Source organism: Podarcis muralis, chromosome 12 (assembly GCF_964188315.1).
Source record: "Podarcis muralis chromosome 12, rPodMur119.hap1.1, whole genome shotgun sequence".
NCBI classification, from domain to species: domain Eukaryota; kingdom Metazoa; phylum Chordata; class Lepidosauria; order Squamata; family Lacertidae; genus Podarcis; species Podarcis muralis.
The window spans coordinates 14,695,779-14,716,808 of NC_135666.1; the positions used below are offsets into that span (position 1 = coordinate 14,695,779).

Sequence of the window (21,030 nt, forward strand, 5' to 3'; positions counted from 1 at the left end):
CAAACAATAAATAACATCACACATTTTAAGATTATTCAATTGGTCCGTGGTGAGGTTTACCTCCTGAGCTGTGCATATTAAGGCTATTTAATGAGTCTCAGCACAGAAACTGAGAATGTTTCCCCTTTAAAGCAGCCTGCATGTCAATTTTTATCTTGTTTTTTGTATGCAAACCATGGAATGAGATGCCTTTGGATCCAGCAGGTGCTTTAAACTGCAGCTTAATGAATCTGGGACTCACATAGGTCTGTTTTTGTCTATTAACATCCCCCTTCTTACCCTCTCCAGTAAACAGAAACCACCTGCTCAGGTGATTAACTGTCTTATAGACCTCCAAGGCATAGTCATTTGTGAGGAAAGTCAAGAAGAAAACAGCTCCTCTGAGAAGCTTACATTTAGTAGAACAATGTTATGTGGCTAAAATAGCAAGAATTGCAAACTGGGACATTTATACCAAGTGTCATAATTTTACTTGCAAACCTACAGTTGCTCTGTTCACATATAAACCATTCAGAACTACAATATAATGAACCACCACAAATCTCAAGCTCTGATGAAAGAATCTTGCTACCACTCGGCAGACAGTGTGGGTGGCACCCAACTTTTGTAACAATATATAAGTAGGTGGCCCCTCTGAGAACGAGCCTATACAGTGATACCTCTGGTTACGAACTTAATTCGTTCCAGAGGTCTGTTGTTAACTTGAAACCGTTCTTAACCTAAGGTACCACTTTAGCTAATATTGCCTCCCGCCGCAGCCGCATTGCCGCTGTGGGATTTCCTTTCTCATCCTGGGGCAAAGTTCTTAACCCAAGGTACTACTTCCGGGTTAGCAGAGTCTGTAACCCAAAGTGTTTGTAACCCTAGGTCAGGGGTCAGCAACCTTTTTCAGCCGTGGGCCAGTCCACCGTCCCTCAGACCATGTGGTGGGCCGGACTATATTTTGATAGTAAAATGAACGAATTCCTATGCCCCACAAATAACCCAGAGATGCATTTTAAATAAAATAACACATTCTATTCACATAAAAACACCAGGCAGGCCCCACAAATAACCCATAGATGCATTTTAAATAAAAGGAAACATTCTACTCATGTAAAAACACGCTGATTCCCGGACCGTCCGCAGGCTGAATTTAGAAGGCGATTGGGCCGCATCCGGCCCACGGACCTTAGGTTGCCTACCCCTGTCCTAGGTGTTTGTAACCTGAGATACCACTGTATAGTCATTTGGTCTGATCCAGCAGTGCTTTTCTTATCTCTCTTATCTCTTATCTCTCTCGCCCTGATCTAACCACTGCGATCCATGCGACGGTCACCTCCAGACTGGATTATTGTAACTCGCTCTACGTGGGGCTGCCCTTGAAACTGACCCAGAAACTCCAGCGGGTGCAGAATGCCGCGGCGAGACTCCTTATGGGGTCTTCGCTGCAGGATCACATTCATCCGGTACTATACCAGCTGCACTGGCTCCCGGTGGAGTACAGGATCAGGTTTAAGGTGCTGGTTTTAACCTTTAAAGCCCTATACGGCCTAGGACCCTCGTACCTACGGGACCGCCTCTCCTGGTATGCCCCACAGAGAAACCTACGGTCTGCAAATAACAACATCCTTAAGGTCCCAGGCCTCAGAGAGGTTAGGCTGGCCTCAACTAGAGCCAGGGCCTTCTCGGCTGCGGCTCCAATCTGGTGGAATGCTCTGTCACAAGAGACTAGGGCCCTGCGGGACCTGACATCTTTCCGCAGGGCCTGCAAGACAGAGTTGTTCCACCAGGCCTTTGGTCAGGGCGCAGCCTGACTCCCTCCTCTGGCAACCTGCACAGAATTTTGCCTAATCGGTTGCCAACAATTTGATTTTAATTAATTTTATAATGAAATGTTTTTAGAATGTTTTTAGAATTTGACTGTTTGACTATTTGACTGTTGTTAGCCGCCCTGAGCCCGGCTTCGGCTGGGGAGGGCGGGATATAAATAAAATTTATTATTATTATTATTATTATTATTATTATTATTATTATTATTATGTTCTTATGTTGAACGTAAACAAGCATTGTCAACTCATATCTTATTTCAATTTGATATTATGGCCCCAATCCAGCTGTAGTCACACCATGTAACTAATGGTCTCTGTTTTACATCCTTATTAGCACTGAGAAAGGTGCACACAATCAATTTAGTAGGGTCATTTGAGGATTATGATTTTGTGTGTGCATGCAGTGGGTGCAAATATTTTGCTGAAGCACATATGTTCTTAAACGATAAGGCTCCCCCCTTCCTTTGTTGAATTCTTACTTACCAACCGTAAGGATATTCAACAATGAGATCATAAAGTATTTTTTTTTCTTCATGGGGGCACATTGCACTTTGAACCCAAAGCAGATCTCCAAAACATCTACTAGCTGCTGGTTAATATAAGGCTTGCACATATTAATGAAATATTGGCTTCAGACAGAAGTGCTGGCAGACCCTTAACAAGAAGAGCTCCACTAGACGCAATTCTCATAAATTCTTCTTAGTGAGCATGGGTATCTGCTTATCTGCAGGTCAACTGAAAAACTGCAAAGCAAGCTGAGCAGCTCTGACACCATAACTGCTCCCAAGGCAATGCTCTCATTTGATACTAGATAACCATTACCCCATGCAGACATTTATTGTGGAATTAATCATTCAAATTCTCCAGATACTGAATGCAGCAGCTATAATTTCTCCTTCAGAAAGAACTGTTTATTAAAGGAAGCAACAGGTGAGTAATAGAGAAATGCTCTGCTGCCTAAAGTGGCAGATCACAGACCCTTCCTTTCAAGTCCTGTAATCTTACAGCAAAGTGGTATTGCTGGGATGCTTGGGAAAAAATGCATGTTTGCAGGTGTGTGAAACTCAGAGAAATTTCAGAGAGAATGTTTCTTGCTTATTCCCTCCCAAATGTCCACCCAGTTTCTGGCTTCAGCCTGATGGTGAAAACTAACTAACTAACTAACTAACTAACTAACTCATCCTTACCAGAAATGGGGGGGGTGGGGTTTTCTGCTATGAATCAAAGCATACCACAGAACACAAAACTATGTGAGGACAGACAGCCACATACGAACTTCCACCAACAGGGCAATGAAACTAAATATACCGTAGTTTGATTTAAAGCAAACATTGCCATATTGCATGGAGTCTGTGACTGAACTGTCCTCCCAACTTGTGCCATTTAAACTGCAATGAACAAATTAAAAAACATAAACTCTTAAACGAATGGACAAGAATAAGAGCCAAAAATATATTGGGTTGTATGTAATGTAAGCAGAAGTCCATTTGTACAAGGAAACTCTTCTGTATCCTGCTCACCCTGAAAAGACTTCCCAGAGAGTTAGTGGGCCCTTCTGAAAGGCCTGGGATGTGATGTCTGAAGTTGCAGTAGGAGAAATGAATCACCCAAAACCAGGATGAAGCAGCTTGCACAACGTCCCACTCAAGCAAGCTGTCACTGCCCAGTGTAAAAGCACCAAAAGTGAGAACAAAGGACACCAGACATTTCTTTAAAGCAAACAATTATTCCCTCCACCCACCATATTCTTCTGTTGTGGGAAGAGAGGAGATTGAATGAAATTTCCCTCTACATCATCAGGTCACTTGAACCTTGTTTATTTTGCTTTTGCTACAGGGCTCTTAGTCCACTGGGATGATTTTTATTATTGTAAATGTAGACAGAACACAAGCAAGTATACCTGAAAGAGCATCTCTACCCCAATTGCTTTGACTCTCCTTCAAATAAACAACTTTCTCCTTAATATTTAATGTTTCTTTGCTTGGAAAAATAGTAAATATTCCAGGACTAAGCGATGGGGCGCACTGCTTCAGATGTAGGCCTATGAGATAATCTTTTTTTATTGCAAGATTTACTGTACCAACTGAGATACTTTTACGTTTCATTTCATTTACTGACAGCTCTTTCGTATAAATTGCTCCATTCCCTCTGTGGATTGATTTTACTAAACTTATCTCAGCTTCCTGCTTATCTGCCTGACTTTGATGCATAGGGAGAGAGATAATAAACCTGTCATGGTACCTTCCAGTAACTTTAAGGTAAGAAGATGCACAATATGACTATTCTGCATTAATATAGTACAAGATTCACCTATCCAATATACTGATGCAAAAGCTGTTTCTGAAATCAGATGTTGCAACTTGATAAAACCTTCTCCAGCTTGATCCCAGCAATTATTATGAGAATAACTATGATCTTGTGTGTCATGAGCCCAGATGGGCTATAGACAAAGTAAAAAAAAAAAAAAGTACCTGTAATATTATGGATAATATCATTTATCTGCATATTTGCTACCAATAAATAGTCCAAAGCAGTATATTGTACCCTGGTTTGAGACCCCAGAAGTGAAGAACAGGTATCAAATTTCTTAAACAAACATTAAATTTAAAAAAATACTAGTTAAAAAAAACCCCCTCGCAATCATACAAAAGTAAACTAGGTCTAAACAATAACAGCTACAAAAAAGGTCTTCTTAACCTGTTGGTTGGTAAGGCAGCTACGGCCACAGCAAAACAATAAATCCCCTTCCCACAAACACATTTAAGAGGCTATAGAATATTAATCAGCCAAAGGCTTGGCTGAAGGGGAACATTTTCACCTGGTGCCTAAAGGTATACAGTGAAGATGCCAAGCAAAGCTCCCTGAGGAAAGCATTCCACAAATGGGAAGCCACTGCAGAAAAGGCCCATTATCGTGTTGCCACCCACCAGACCTTACGTGGAGGAGGCACATGAAGAAAGGTCTAGAGCTGGGCAATATCAGGTTTTCAACATCGCAGTATATCACCAGCCAAACATCGTGGTCTGGCAATAATAATAATAATAATTTATTTATACCCCGCCCATCTGGCTGGGTTTCCCCAGCCACTCTGGGCAACTTCCAACAAAATATTAAAATACAGTAATGCATCAAACATTAAAAGCTTCCCTAAACAGGGCTGCCTTCAGATGTCTTTTTAAAAAGTTGTTTATTTCCTTGACATCTGGTGGGAGGGCGTTCCACAGGGCGGGTGCCACTACCGAGAAGGCCCTCTGCCTGGTTCCCTGTAACTTGGCTTCTCACAGTGAGGGAACCACCAGAAGGCCCTCGGCGCTGGACCTCAGTGTCCGGGTAGAACAATGGGGGTGGAGACGCTCCTTCAGATATACCGCCATGTTGAAAAAACAAGCTGAATTGGCGAGGCACTGGGTGAAATTGCCACAGCTCTCATAGTGGGAGCTGAGGCAGTTTCACCCCAGCGTGCTGGTGAAACCGCCACCGCTCCTGAGTCCCTCTACTAGCAACACTCACTGGAGGAAGTCGCTGGCAGAGGTACTCAGAAACAGCAGTGGTTTCATCAGCGATATACTGCTGAGTGAAACCGACATCATGGTCTGCTCCTCATACTCATCCTGGGCAATATATCGATATATCATCCAGGCCTAGAAGGGCCTCAGAAGAGGATCACAAAGTCTGGGTCGGTTTATATGAGGAGAGGCGATTCTTGAGGTTTTGTATAACCCAGCCATTTATAAAGATCAATTGTATATTTGATGAAGTGTTTCCATTGTTTTTAGTTTGTATGGATGGTTTTATTGATCATTTTGTTGAACTGATTTTATTGCTCTTAAGGGTCTGTGTTTTATTCTGCTTTTACACAGTACACTTCTTCAGCAGCTTCATGCCATGAAGTGGGGTATAAACATGTCTAATAATAATAATGCGCAGCTCTGTTACCTTCTGTCACAAACAAATCTCCAGCCACATATACCTATTCCTATTATAGAGCATCACTGCTGCGCAGATTTCATTCCTTCGCCACAGAACCGTTTTTTTTTTAAACTGAATTTTGAGGCCAGCTATCTGGGAGAAAATAAATAGGCTTTTATCATTGGTAGAAAGTGTCACTCCAATGACATTGTAAGTCAAGCCTCCTTCAAATCTAAGAATGCTGTAACAAGTTAGGTTTACAGGTTGGTGTTTTCACTTATAAATCTAGACTTGTAAATAGCTATTTAGCTTATTATGTCTGAGGAGATTAAGAATCATCTCAAAGTAACTACCCAAGACAGCTTTTGCAAAACTGGTGGGTGGGGTGCTATTTTCTGTTTAGGCTATCGCTATGAAATAAATTATACAGATATGTATAGACAGATAAGCAAGTAAATGTTTTCTGGACTTGCCTGCAAGGTTATATTAATTGTTGCTCCTGAATCCTATCAACCCTGTGAGGTGGCCTAACAAATTAGTACTAAGAGCTCAGTGCTCAAGAAGGATCTGAACACAGGTCTCCCAGCTCCAGGCCCAGCACTGTATCTATCAGACCACATGCCCATTTAATTCAGACCTCAGTTTATTTAATTCAATTCCTTTGAAAAGTCACAGTAAACGCAAACGATGCCACCAGCTTATAACAGAAAACAGGATACACACTGCACTGCACGGAACAGCAGGTTTTGCTTAGCAAATGCTTAATGCCATTGTCATGGTTTCAGAGTCTCAGCTTGCAATGGCATCGCTAGTATTACCATAAATGCATACCTACTTCCATCTTATAGAACATTGGAACAGATCCAATATGGCTCTGGTACTATATGTCAGCAGGACGAGGTAGCAATTTATGAATTCCAGTAGAGAAATGTACTCATAGAGTCGAGTGGGTAACACTTGCAACGAGTTCAGCTTCTTCCCTTTCCCCCAGAAGCTTCAGTAATTCAGCTGGCAGCCAGCAGCCAAAGAGGTGGCACCAAGTCGGTGTCAGAAGTTTGATGTCATTGCACCATGACTTGGATAAGGATGCTAGGTTAGTTTGAGGTAGGGTGGGGTGGAGTAGAGTGGAACTCCATGTGGAAGAACCAAGGAGGTTTGAGAGGGTGGATGCAGAACCAATGGGGAATTATCTGTTGTTATGTAACGTTTGTAAACAAGATTTCCTGGCTAGAGCATCAAGTCTAAAAATGACTGACCTTATGACTGCAATATCCAGGTTGATTTTAGTGCTTTTGTTTTTTCTTGTCCTGCTACCTCTTGCTTTGTCTGACATCTTGCCTGAGGAAGGGTTTGGAGAATTTGTAAGCTTGCCACTTTCAGAAACCTTTTGTTAATCCTGATAAAGATATTGTCCAACTATGGATTTGGGACTTCTTTTTCTTTGCTTCTTCTTTTTCTTTGCTTTTCAAGAAGAAGAAGAAGAAGAAGAAGAAGAAGAAGAAGAAGAAGAAGAAGAAGAGGAGGAGGAGGAGGAGTTTGGATTTGTTATCCCGCTTTATCACTACCCGAAGGAGTCTCAAAGCGGCTAACATTCTCCTTTCCCTTCCTCCCCCACAACAAACACTCTGTGAGGTGAGTGGGGCTGAGAGACTTCAAAGAAGTGTGACTGGCCCAAGGTCACCCAGCAGCTGCATGTGGAGGAGCAGAGACGCGAACCCAGTTCCCCAGATTACGAATCTACCGCTCTTAACCACTACACCACACTGGCTCAGGATAGTTTTTAGCTATCAGGACTATTGTTTCCCAGAATCAGGCTGCTTTAGTGATATAAAATGAACAGCTGAGGCCATGACAATGAAGTGGACTGGGAAAATCATGTTTTTACCCTATGGTTCATCCAGAGGTACACCAGGTAAGTTATGCCTGGGATACAGAGAGTGAGACTAATCCATGAGAGTGGAATTGATCTGAGACTTACCTCACAAACTCTCATTGCATCCGTACGTGATTGTTATACCGTGTGGAGAGTTTCGCCTGTTTTGTTTTCATCCTATGTGACGAATCACTACAAATAGTAGTTAAATAACTGTACTGACATCTGCTTCTAAGGAAATTTGATTTTGCAGTAAAAATGTGACTGTTCTTTGCTCTGATAAATTGAAACCATAACCACAGTAGGGAAACTGCATCTTCATGTAAGCGCTTCCTAGTCGTGAGATCAAGATCAGCCCAAAATATTTTGCTGCCAAGGCAAATGACAAGACCACCACTGTGTTTCCTTAACAAAAGGGCTGCCAGCTAAATTTTCCTTTCAACACTGGCAATAGGACAATGCACTAAGGGTAGCAGATTTATTTAGGACACAGGGCAACATGGCATGACATACACAGCTCTGACCTCCAACACCTTACTGCAGCACTCTGCCCTTCGGCATCTGCTGCCTGAGGCAACCACCTAACTTTGCCTTATGGTAGAACTGGCCCTGTGTAAGATCACAAAAAGGTGCCCCATGGATAAATGAATTACCGTATTTTTCGCCCTATAGGACGCACTTTCCCCCCTCCAAATATGAAGGGGAAATGTGTGTGCATCCTATGGGGCGAATGCAGGCTTTCGCTGAAGCCTGGAGAGCGAGAGGCGTCGGTGCGCACCGACCCCTCTCGTTCTCCAAGCTTCAGGAAGTGGGAGTGCCCGCCGGGCTCCCAAGGCTTGCGGGTGGCAGCTGGCAGCCCGAAGCACGGGGCATGCTCTGCAGTGGGCCTCGTGCTTCGGGCAGATGTCTGCAAGCCTTGCGCGCCCGGTGGGAGGTCCCGGCAGGTGCGCAAGACTTGGGGTGGCAGCCTGCAGCCCGAAGCAGGGGGCGAGGTGGAGCATGCCCCGTGCTTCGGGCAGATGTCCGCAAGCCTTGCGCGCCTGGCGGGAGGTCCCACCGGGCGTGCAAGGCTTGGGGCAGCAGCCTGCAGCCCGAAACACGGGGGCGCTGCGGAGCATGCCCCGTGCTTCGGGCAGATGTCCGCAAGCCTTGCGCGCCCAGCGGGAGGTCCCACCGGGCTTGCAAGGCTTGGGGCGGCAGCCTGCAGCCCGAAGCACGGGGCGCGCTGCGGAGCACGCCCCGTGCTTCGGGCAGATGTCCACAAGCCTTGTGCGCCCGGCGGGAGGTCCCACTGGGCTCACAAGGCTTGCCAGCGGCAGCCTGTTCTGGGGGCTGGGGTCGGGGGAAGCTCGGGCTTCTCCCGCCCCAGCCCCGGGGCTGGTGGGGGGAAATAATTTTTTTAAAAAAATTCCCCTCCAAAAAACTAGGTGCGTCCTATGGGCCAGTGCGCCCTATAGGATGAAAAATACGGTAATAGTAAGAGCTCTGTGATACTGTGCTTGGGGATGTCCCTAGAATGTCTACTATTATAGTTGGAAGGATTCTGTAACTTGTACCAAACAAGGTTTCTTCTGACAACTGCAAGTTGCTCATATTAGGCACTACTGATTCAACACCGCACAACAGTTTATTCAATCTCTGAGGGACACAGTTTCTTCAAATACAATTTCAGACATTAAACTATGTCTTCCTGCAAGAGGGTTAGCAATTATCAATGAGGCTTGACTTAATGATACAGTGTGCATCAGCCAGTACATTTAATTAGCTTTTCTTGCTTGGCCCCATGCAATCAGATCTCATCTATACAATCCTGGTCATGATTCATGTAAATAAGATTTTCAGTAACTGTGTCCTTGATATATAAAAACTGTCCTAGCATTACAAATACTCCGTTGAGAGAAAGAATAGATAGTATGGCTTCAAAAAGGTAGACCAGGAAATAAACAAGAACAACAAAACAAGGAACAAAATTATCAGGGGGAAATCATTAGTGTGCTCTGTATTGACAATTCATATAGGTCTCAATGATTTTTAAAATAATTGTTATTTTTTACACACACACGAAGAAATACCCACACACAACATTCACTAAACATATATAAAAATCTTATGAAAATATGTATATATTAAAATTAAAAAACTAGAATAAAAGGGATACACTATATACAGAACAACATCTTTTTTCCCCCAGAGGAGATATAACATATTCATAAACATTCAGATATCATAAAACATAAGAGAATCTGTACAAGAAAGAAACCACATAAATGTTCCACATGTGGGAAGAATTCAAACCTATGTAAGTATTATACAGGGATAAACCTTTAAAATGGGCAAGGTTTTTGTTTTTTTTTTACTGGTATGCAAATTGCATTAAATGTCAAGCATCTACACAGAGAAACAATCCAAATGTTCTACATGTGTGAGAAGCTTTCTTCTTCAATCAAGCCTTCTTTCACATGAAAGGTGATGACAATGATTACAATTTGTATACCTCCCTTCAACTTTAGATCTCAGGATATTCACAACATGGAAAAACCACATAATACGTAAGATCCCCCACAGAAGAAAAGCTATTTAAATATTCCAGTTGTAGGAAAAGTGGTCTGATTTCATGAAGCAACAGAGAATACGCACAAGGGAAAACTGCCCATTCTCCATGTGTGAAAAAAATTGTCAGCGACCAGTCTTCCTGTACATTAAAGATTCCACACAGGAGAGAAGCTGATAAAACGCTCCCATTGTGGGACTTGCTTATTTCAGAAGCAGGATCTCGTTAAAACACCAGAAATCCACACAGGATAGAAACCCTGCAAATGCCTCACGTGTAAGAAAAGTTTCAGCCAGGAATAGTCTCTTATCATACACGAAAGATTCCACGGAGAAAGGCCACGTAAGTGCTCCAATTATGGAAATAGCTTCAGTTGGAAGTCTGAGATTGTTGAACACATAGGGCGATAATCACTGATAATCTGCCTTCCCCTTGCCTTCTCTTTTTACAGCAAAGCACGGTTGGGTGACCGCCTTTAATGCCTCCTCAGTATAAAACCCAACTCGGTCCAAGTAGAAATTCTGACACAGTGGCCTGGTTCAGTTATCATGAAGGCACAGGCTCCAGGAGAGAAATTCACAGATGTTTTGCTCCTCCCTGGTCCTTTTTGCTGCAATGCCACACTGACCTAAGCCAAAGTTTGGTTTAGTATGTCATCTGAACCCATGCTCATGATAAAACCACACACTCCAGACTAACCACACACTGTAATCAAGATCAAATCTGGGTTGTGGTTAGGCTTTGGCTTAGTGTGATATGCAAACCAAGGCAATGGCAGGTGAAGCAAGTTGTATCTTCCTAACATAGGGTCCATGTTGTGCTCAGTGCCTGAAACTCTTCCCCAACCAGCTTGTGGGCAGGGCTGGCCCCGCTCCAAGCCGGTGGTGCCACAGTTATGCCACTGGCCTTTAGCCAATCGGCATCGTGGCAAATGTTGGGGGTTGGGGGTATCTATTTGGCAGCGCGACATAGGGACCTCCTTTTGCTTTGCACTGCCGAACATCCACCCACCCACCCGTTAATTAGGTTGTGTTTGGCCTTGCTTTGGACTTCAGTTGGTCACCTGTTTTGGAACGGGGGCTGGGTAGGAATTTTTCCCAATGTGGCAGATTGGCTGTGGCCACTTGGTTTGCTACCTCCTAGCAATCGTCACAACTTTGTAAGGTTTGGCGGTTAGGCATTGGTTTAGGGGAATGTGGGGAGGGGAGGTGCAGCCACCACCTGCCCCTCCAATGAATAGGGTATTCTGTTAAAGGAATCTGGGGGGCTGGATCTCATCCGAAGCCGGGAGAAGGGCTAGGGCCATGCCAGGACCCCCGGGAATCCCAGGGGTGAGCACCAGTCAATATACACTGACGGAGATCCCCCTGCTGGTTGTTTACCCTTACAGGCTTCCTGCAGGGTAGGGCAGGAGCCAGATATAGTTTTGATACCAATGCCTTAGTCAATACCAGTCACATTTGTGTATTCAATAAAGTTGTGGCCAAAATTTACCCATTAACATTTAAACTAAATTCTGTCTCCACTGTGTCTTTATTTCCATGATGGATGGGTTTTGGGGCTCGGACCACAATCAGCAGCATACTGGCTTTCAGCCATTTTAGTGAAGAGTTTTACAAGTTTTGAGTAATCTTCTACATCAGGGGTAGTCAAGGTGATGCTCTTCAGGTGTTTTGAGCCAAAACTCAATGTTCAGGGACAGTGGAAGCTGTAATTGAACATGTCTGGAATCGAAGACACTTGGCTAGCAATGTGGGGAGAAAACTCCTTTTCATAAAATATCAGCTAACTATAAAGAACTGTCATTGAAGTTGATTCATAAATGGTACGTGACTCATAGGAGGCTATTGAAGATGAATTCATTTGTATTCACAAGATGCTGGAGGGGATGATCAGAAAGTGGGTTGTAGCTCCACCTACAGTGCAGTTCTACTAGAGTGCAATAATTCTGGGCTACGGTATTCAGAGAAACGGATATGATCTTTAACTGCCACATTATCCCAACTTCTCAATTAGCACATTTATCTATATTTGACAAGGATAGCAAAAAAAGCATAATAAACATTTGATAGCGCACCTGCTTATAGCAGCTAGGATGGACCATCACACAATTTGGGCGGGGGAGATAGATGAGGCCAATCTTGCTACTTAGGCTCATAGAACTGTAGAGTTGGTGATTCTCAGGGTACCTTACAACTCCAACCCGCAGTGATGCAGGAATCCTGCCCACAGCCATCCCTGAGTAGACTCAAACCACCAACCTTCTGGTTAACAAAAAGCCACACTGACCCATTGTGCCACAGAGAACATCCATCTTGGTACAGTAAAGTTTGTCCTGCTGGAAAAACTAACTAATAAAACTGATAGTCATTAGATGCCAAAGGGGGAAAGGAGATGCTTTTGTACTTGTTTGGTCTGACTGTATTTCATTTGTAAGCAAGGAAGAACATGGCCAAGATGTTCTGCGTATCCTATGAATGAATATGGCTGATATCGTGACTCAAGGCATTTGAATATTTCAAATACGGTACTTTCACTTGGTATGATATGGTTCATGTTTTGTAACCTTGTCTTATTTAATCATTATGTCTACATTATAAAGAGTTCTAGTTGCTACCTTTGGTGCATTCACATACCTTTATTAATTTTGGTTTTGATTTTTGTTTGTATTTGTTCAACAGTGATCTCAAATTGTATATGTATATCGTCACCAGATCCTGTTTGATCACACTGTATGTTGCAGAATCTCTTAAGTTAATAAAGATTGTAATGATAAAACACGCACATACATCTGGAAAGCAACACATCAATCCACCCAGGCTGTTCTTTTCCACACTTTCCATGATAAAAACTCATTATTCACATATTTACAGGAGGATATCAATTTTTCAGGCTCATAACCATATGAGGCAGTTTTCTACTAGTGACAGAAACTGAAGTATATGAAATCAATCTGTAAACGAAAAACTCTGGAGAGCAAGACTCAGAGATCTTATTTGACATATTGTCCTGCCATTAGAAAGCGTTTAAAAAAATGCACCACTACCTTACCAACTCTGAATCAGCAGATTTCAGCAAGCCAATAAAAATGGTTTACAGAAGAAAATTAACACTGCATGACTGCTACCACAAGCCACTCAGCAAATGTAAATAAGATAACAGAGCCTTTATAACAAATATAGCCTCTACGGCAAAGATATCAGCACTTTAGTAGAACGCTTATTGTTATAGACAAAAAAGGCTCTACGTGGCCCAGTGGAAATATATGATGCAATGAGTGAAGCTCACTCATCATCTGTTTTCCACCACTCTAATTAATTCTTTTTAACATTGTACTTTCTTTCTTTCTCTTACAAAACTACTTCTCGTAATTTACAAAAAAAATACAAAATTTTTACAAAAATTACTAAACAGTCATTCGGTACATATATACATTTAAAACAATCTAAGTCATAATTAAGAGAGTCCAAGGATAATAACAAGAAGATTTAAAGACGGGACTAGTGGACACTCAAAGCAGTAGAATATGAGATGATTGGACCCCACTGAACTTGAAGCATGGGAACCCCCAACAAAAAAATTATAATTTGGCAAAATATTTGGACTTTATGATATATATTTGTATAATTTGGAATATTTACTGTGATTTGATTGGATTGTTAAAATGGAAAACTTAATAAAAATTATTATTTAAAAAGTCATAATTAAGAGAGTCCATCAACAGTTGCATAATTGGGCGTGTCCATAAAGTATGTCGCACATCCTAAGGTATTTTTAATACATGCAGGGAAGAAGGCTGGCTGCTTGCTCATAAGGGTTTGCTACACGTGCGTCAGGGTGGGTGCAAAAGGGCTACAGACCTCTCTTGATGTCTCAGAGAGAGTCAGGTAATGGAAGAAGGAGGGAGAAGCTGCCACAACAAAGAAGGAGAGAGTAACCTGTGTAGAAAGGTATATAGATAGGTACCACCACCACCACCCAGTGTCGGATCTACACATTTTGTCATGGGCGCAAAAGTCTGCGCTACCACCACCCCTCATCATAAATAAATTTTAACAAATGACTGCTCAGACTATACAAAAATCTGTCTTGGGTGGGAGGGAGTTGAAGGATCTCTTAATTCTTACTGGCAGAGAGATTCCACATGCATCGATGTACGCATATACAACAAGCTGCTTAGCCATGTGTGCCAGTTATTCAGAAACTTACCATTTATGCAGATTTCAAATGATTTGCAAAGGTCATCCTCAAACAGGCAGCCTAGAAAGAATGCAATGAAAACACAAAATCAAGACGGTGTGAAAGCAATGCAGTTGCAGTACAGTCCCAACATCTCAAGCTATAAAATCTCAAACTGGAGTCAGACCTTTGTTTGATATTCTAAACTGAGCAGTACAGAAGAAGCCAAGAGCATAAAGTAAATGGGAAGAATGAATGGGAAGAATACAGAAATATAATACCTGCTACTGAGCGCCTGGTCCCCTGAGGCACAGCTCTCATGTAGTATTTCCAGCTGTTATGCTGGGCCTCAAATCCAGAATGTGTCTATGACCATCTTAAGTCAATAGCTAAAAGCTGGTGTCACTGCTCATATACCCAACTGATCACTGCAGGAGGCCCTCTCCTGCAGATACCATCTCATCAAGAGGTCCATTCAATACAATGAACGAATTGGGCTTTTAGTGTAACAACACCTACCCTTAGGAACTTCTTTCCATTACATATCAGATAGGGCACATTTCTATCATCTTTCTGGTACTTATTGAATACTTTCCTTGGGTGGTCACTATAACAAGGTCCTGTACACAGAAAGACTTTGTATTTCTGCTCAACCTCAGGTGGAAGACATGACTCATAAAGAGAACCAAGAAATCGCTTTCTGAAATCTCTGTTTGCAGAAACAAACAGGTACACCATGGTAGAAATGGTTCTGTTTCTTCTGAGTGGCAATAATAGCTTTGTAACACAGAAAGTGGCCATCTGCGCACCGGCTGCAACAACAACAAAAATCAGGGGAAATGAGTTAGATAAAAGCACTATAAGTTGTTTTGGGAATTCAGACGTTAAGTTTGTGGGTGTCTCTGGTATCTTCTCTCTCTTACATCACAGATGTTGGTTTATATTATGGATGGATGTTCTCTGTGTTTTTACTACTATTGCTACAAGTTTGCCATGTCTTTCTGCTAAAACGATAAACTTATGAACTATGTATTGGCATTGAAAGTGTTTTTATATGTTTTCTTGTTTATATATGTTTTTCTTGTTTATATATGTTTTTCTTGTTGATGGTTTGATTGTTAAATTGCTTTGGGATACTTTATAGGAAGTGTCATGTAAATTAAATTGATAAATAATAAAGCAAGCTAGATCCACCAGGACCAGCAAGAGTTTTAGAAAGCATGCTCATCATCATAGTGATTGTGGTGGTAGTCTCAACTCTAGTAGACAAGATGCATATGAAATAATTCGAACCTTATCCCTTGTGGTTTAGAATTTGCATGTGATACACCTATCATATATCAGCTGTCATGGTGGGACATGACATATCTTACACTTGCTGGGGTAGTAAGAACAAACTGAGTAGATGGGAACGAAAAACAATGACAAAAGCACACCTTTAAAAACATACTTAGCTACGGTATGACAATTTGCATTGAAGGCAAAATGTTTTATTCTCAGTGTTGTGTTCTCAAATTAAACATGCCCAGGAATGGACTACTTATCTTTCCTTCCAAGTCTTCTCCTCAATCCCTCTTTGCATCTGTCAACAAAACCACTATGCAACCTCTTAATCAGCCATTCATGCAATAGTTTTATCTTTCATTCTTCTATCTTCTTTCCTACGCACATTAATCAGCTGTCAAGTCCTGCCATTTCTCTTTGTTCTCTCTCTCCCCCTCGTTCTTCCTCTCTCTAAGCCAATTCTTCTCTGCTACGTCAGCTATAACACTGGTTCATGTTCTGGTCATCTTTTATCTGGTCTTCCTCTTTCACATCTCAGACCTCCCATCTCTCTATCCACAGCTACCCTGTCAAAAGTACTAATTTATTCCATTGTTCAGACCAAGAAACACCCTTCTTCAGATGCTGTCACTGGATTACAATTTTGGCCCAAGCTCCTCATTACATCCCTAGCTATGATCTCTACTTATCCAACTCCACCATGCTCAGATGATTACATGTCTCCAGAATAACTCAACATATTCTCTCTTGTTTCTTCCTATGAATAAAGGCATCCCTGAACATGTACGTGGTGCCATCTCTCTCCCTTCCTTCAAATCACCCATCAAAACACATCTATTCTATGTGGTCTCTGATCACAGAATCATAGAATTGTAGGGTTGGAAGGGACCCCGAAGGTTATCTAGTCCAAACTCCAGCAATACAGGAATCCCATCTAAAGTATCCATGGCAGGTAGCCATCCAACTCCTGTTTAAAAACCTCCAAGGGAGGAGAGTCCACTACCTTCTGAAGAAGCCTGCTCCACTGTCGAACAGCTATTACTGTCACAATGTTCTTCCTGATGTTTAGTCGGAATCTCCTTTCTTGTAACTTGGATCCCAATTCTGTCTTATGAAGCATTAGCTACCCTTCCCAGCTTGGTGTCACCTGCAAATTTAATGAGCATCCCCTCAATTCCTTCATCCAAGTTGTTATAAAGACACTAAACAACAACGGGCCCAGGACAGAACCAATGTGGCACCTAACTTGCCACATTTTTCCAGGATGATGAGGAACTATTAGTGGGTTTGGTCAGCCAACCATCTACAAATCCACATAATAGTTACCTATTGCTTTATAAGTCGATATGAACTGCCTTGAATGCACTGTTTAATTAATACTCAGTTTGACCCCATCAACTTAAATATGGGTAGGAATTTTGGTGACAGCCAGTCCCAACTGACTTTTGACTTCCTTATATTGAATCTGCCATTTTGTTGTTCAGGCACCAAACGTAAAGAGATTACTTTAAAACAAGTGTGTAATTCAAATAAGTGATTTTAATTCTGTTCGGTCCCTTTTGCATTATCACCTAATATGTACTCAATACGCACAAGAAAAACTTATTATACAAAGCTGCACCTTCAATGTTTCAACAAAACTTGACAATTACATGCTGATTAGAATGAGGCATCTGATGCAATTAACCAGAGGATCTATGTCTTGAATAGCAAATTAATAAACTCATGTGTGGTAAACTCTGGTACTGGTTTGCTGGGGAAAGCAGATTAGAAGGACCTCTAAATCTCCTTGAAAAACGCATGATATTTGAATTGAGTTTTACATTAACTGAAGCTGAAGTTATGCATGTTTCACCCAGCAGTCAAAATGCTAATTTAAACACAAATTTATTTTTTGTTATTATTTGCTACAGCATTAAGAAACAACATATTTCATTTTAAATATCATCTACCTGCTAATGGTTAATGACAGTAATAAATCATTACTGAAGAGCAAAGCAGTATCGTATCCTGCAGATCCTTTTACTCACGTCATGCATTACAAACAACCGTCTTCCATCTTCTAGCAAAATACCCACCCTCCCCACCTTAGTTTCCTGCTAAAATAAATGCAAATGCATGCAGGATTTACCTTGTGTCAGAAACAAGCCATACATTCCCCACCTTGTATATCAATATTTTATTGAAAAACACTCAGCTACTCAACCATATCAGTTAAAATTGACTAATTAGTGCAATCTGCTTTAAGTTTGCATATGAAAATGCAAAATTTGGATGAAAAAAGGATGCTGTTTCAAACCAAAATTGGGGAGTTAGAATCCAACAACATATGGAGGGCCACAGATTCCACACCTGATTTAGATAATGTGATACAGGGGTCACCAGTGTAGTGCCTGCACCAATACATTTTGTGCAACCCACAGAAAGTCTCAGTAAATTTCCCCTCAAAAATCCACAGTGCAATCCTGCTCAGTTCCTATTTGTGCTGGTTCGGCTTATCCTACGTTGAACATGCCCTTTTAAACATGCCCACATTTCATTCAATATCAGGATTGAATCTTCCCTTCCAGTCTGAAGAGGTGTGCAAAGACCACCTCTCTACAAGTGTGTTGCAGGTGCCTATCCCCCCCCCCCTTGCATTGGTGGGGTGGCATGCAACCCCTACCATTTTGTGTGCCTTTTCTCTTTTAGACACGGCAGCTGTTTTGCGTGATGTCATACATCCCAGAACAGGCATTTTGTAAGTGGTGCCCAAATGAACCAATAGCCGCAAAAGGTTGCTGACTCCTGATGTGTTGCAGCCAACACCATCTCCAGCAAGTCATTCGCTTTTGCAGGAGAGAAAGGAATGCCTCTTGCAAGATGGCACCTACAAGGTCCAGGTCCTGTGAGCATCTGAATTACACTGTTTAAAATCTTCAGCATAATTTTTCAAACGGAGTTGTTAAAACAAACTTATTTTAATCTAGTAATCTAATCAATTCATTAATCCATTAAACAGTGCCATCCTACTCCCTTTTCTCTAATATCAGTGGTCTTTAAATATGGAAAAGCCCTCCCTTACATCACATTGTGACCCATCTGCTACCCTCATTCCTAATTCTCCTTTGCAGAAGGAAACACAGTGCTCTGCCTCTTCAAATATTTCAGGCTGCTGGAACTAGTATATGCCATCTGCTCCTAGAACTGATTTGGTGTTGCTCATGCTCTGTGGAGCTTGGATATCAGTAAGAACCCAGTGTACATGTAACTAGCTTTTACTGGCAGCAGAAACTACAGAAAGGAAAGGAACTGAAATGACATATTTCTAGTTCCCAAGAAGGTTTTATTACTCGAGAAATTGCACTGCACTACAGTTATTCATAGCCTGGTCAACATCCATGTTAGATCCAGCAGAAACAAGAGGGGTTGTCCCAACGCCTTGCTGGAAGAGCAGCAACGCCCTGTACTGGAACTCCAGCAGAAGTGGTGGGGTGCCGCCTATGTGGATATACCGCCTGAGGCAGCTGCTTCACCCATACCTCATGGTTGGGCCAGCTCTGGGGGAGAGAATATAGCTACATGAAAGTGGCTACATGAAGACATGTGAATATGAAACAGTTACTGATAGTATTCAAATATTACACTGGCTTCCAGTTTTGTTGTTGTTGTTTAGTCATTTAGTCGTGTCCGACTCTTCATGACCCCATGGACCAGAGCACGCCAGGCACTTCTGTCTTCCACTGCCTCCTGCAGTTTAGTCAACACGCTAGCAAGGTTATGCTTAAAATTATACAAGGAAGGCTCAAGCAGTATGTGGACCGAGAACTCCCAGAAGTGCAAGCTGGATTTAGAAGAGGCAGAGGAACCAGAGACCAAATTGCAAACATGCGCTGGATTATGGAGAAAGCTAGAGAGTTCCAGAAAGACATCTACTTCTGCTTCATTGACTATGCAAAAGCCTTTGACTGTGTCGACTACAGCAAACTATGGCAAGTTCTTAAGAAATGGGAGTGCCTGATCACCTCATCTGTCTCCTGAGAAATCTCTATGTGGGACAAGAAGCTATAGTTAGAACTGGATATGGAACAACTGATTGGTTCAAAATTGGGAAAGGAGTACGACAAGGCTGTGTATTGTCTCCCTGCTTATTTAACTTATATGCAGAATTCATCATGTGAAAGGCTGGGCTGGATGAATCCCTAGCCGGAATTAAGATCGCCGGAAGAAATATCAACAACCTCAGATATGCAGATGACACAACCTTGATGGCAGAAAGTGAAGAGGAATTAAAGAACCTTTTAATGAGGGTGAAAGAGAGCGCAAAATATGGTTTGAAGCTCAACATCAAAAAAATGAAGATCATGGCCATCTTGATACAATTCAGTGTTCCAGTTTCACACTATGAAGTCCTACAAAAGTTGGGATCACGAGAGGTCCAGAGGGTGGAAGTGAGAACAGGCCTTTTCTATGGTGGCTCCCCATTTGTGGGATGCTCTCCCCAGGGAGTCTCACCTGGTGCCTTTGTTACACATCTTTCAGCGCCAGGCAAAAACACTCCTCTTCTCTCAGGCCTTTGGCTAGTTAAATAATCTATGGCCATTTAAACTGGGAGGGGGAGTATTTATTTTATTACTATGTTACGTATTTTTGTGCTTTTATATTGTAAACTGCCCTGTGATCCTAGGATGAAGGGTGATACATCATCATCATCATCATGCTGTCTGCCTTTTCTTGTCAGTACCTATATGCCTTTTAGGAGACTAGCTTTAATATTCCTTCTCTGGTTACCCTCAATTGACTAGCAACAGGACCCTTTGGGTTGAAGCACTTACCCCATTTAAGAAATATACTCTCACCAAATTCATATGGCAAATAAGTAGATGTTGTTTCAGTGCCAAGTAAAATAAAGTTTATTTTCCAATGCCTTTGGGTGTTTGATCAGATGTCGTGAAGGTGAAGTTTTTGGCATTGCTCTTTTGCATATAGTCACATGTAATTTATTGGATTCAAATTAGTTTGGAGCTTTTTGATGGCTTTAATTAAATTATTAGCCACCTTGGAGGCTTCTCCCTGCCTGCAACACTGCCTCCAAAGAAGGTGCGGTATATATATTTTTTAAATAACTGATAAAATGCAGGGCTATTTTTGTCTTTAATTTACAGTGTACTACTTAGGCCATAATTTTTGTATCAGAGATAAATTACGACACGCAGAACAGTGTGATTTCAGGGGGTTCTTAGTAGCCACTTGCTCAGTGGAGCAGCAAGACATTCTACAGGCTATATAATCCTTCTCAGTCACCTTACCCTATTGACACATTCTCTTTAGCAACTGTTAAACAAGTGACTATTATAATATGAAATATTTCTCCCTGCAACCAGGCTGGGAAAGCATAACTTTGATTGACGCATCCAAAAAGCAAATCAGGTTTGGCTATGTTA

General features: G+C 41.9%; 1 protein-coding gene across 2 annotated transcripts in view; it reads right to left on the reverse strand.

Annotated features, from left to right (window-relative positions):
* PTPRN2 (protein tyrosine phosphatase receptor type N2) overlaps positions 1-21,030 on the reverse strand; it is a 647,226-nt gene that overhangs the window by 594,217 nt on the left and 31,979 nt on the right. For both annotated transcript variants that reach the window (XM_028749792.2, XM_028749791.2), the window contains exon 2: positions 14,354-14,404. In XM_028749792.2, coding sequence (XP_028605625.2) covers positions 14,354-14,404 — 51 coding nt within the window. The remainder of the gene's footprint in view (positions 1-14,353; positions 14,405-21,030) is intronic.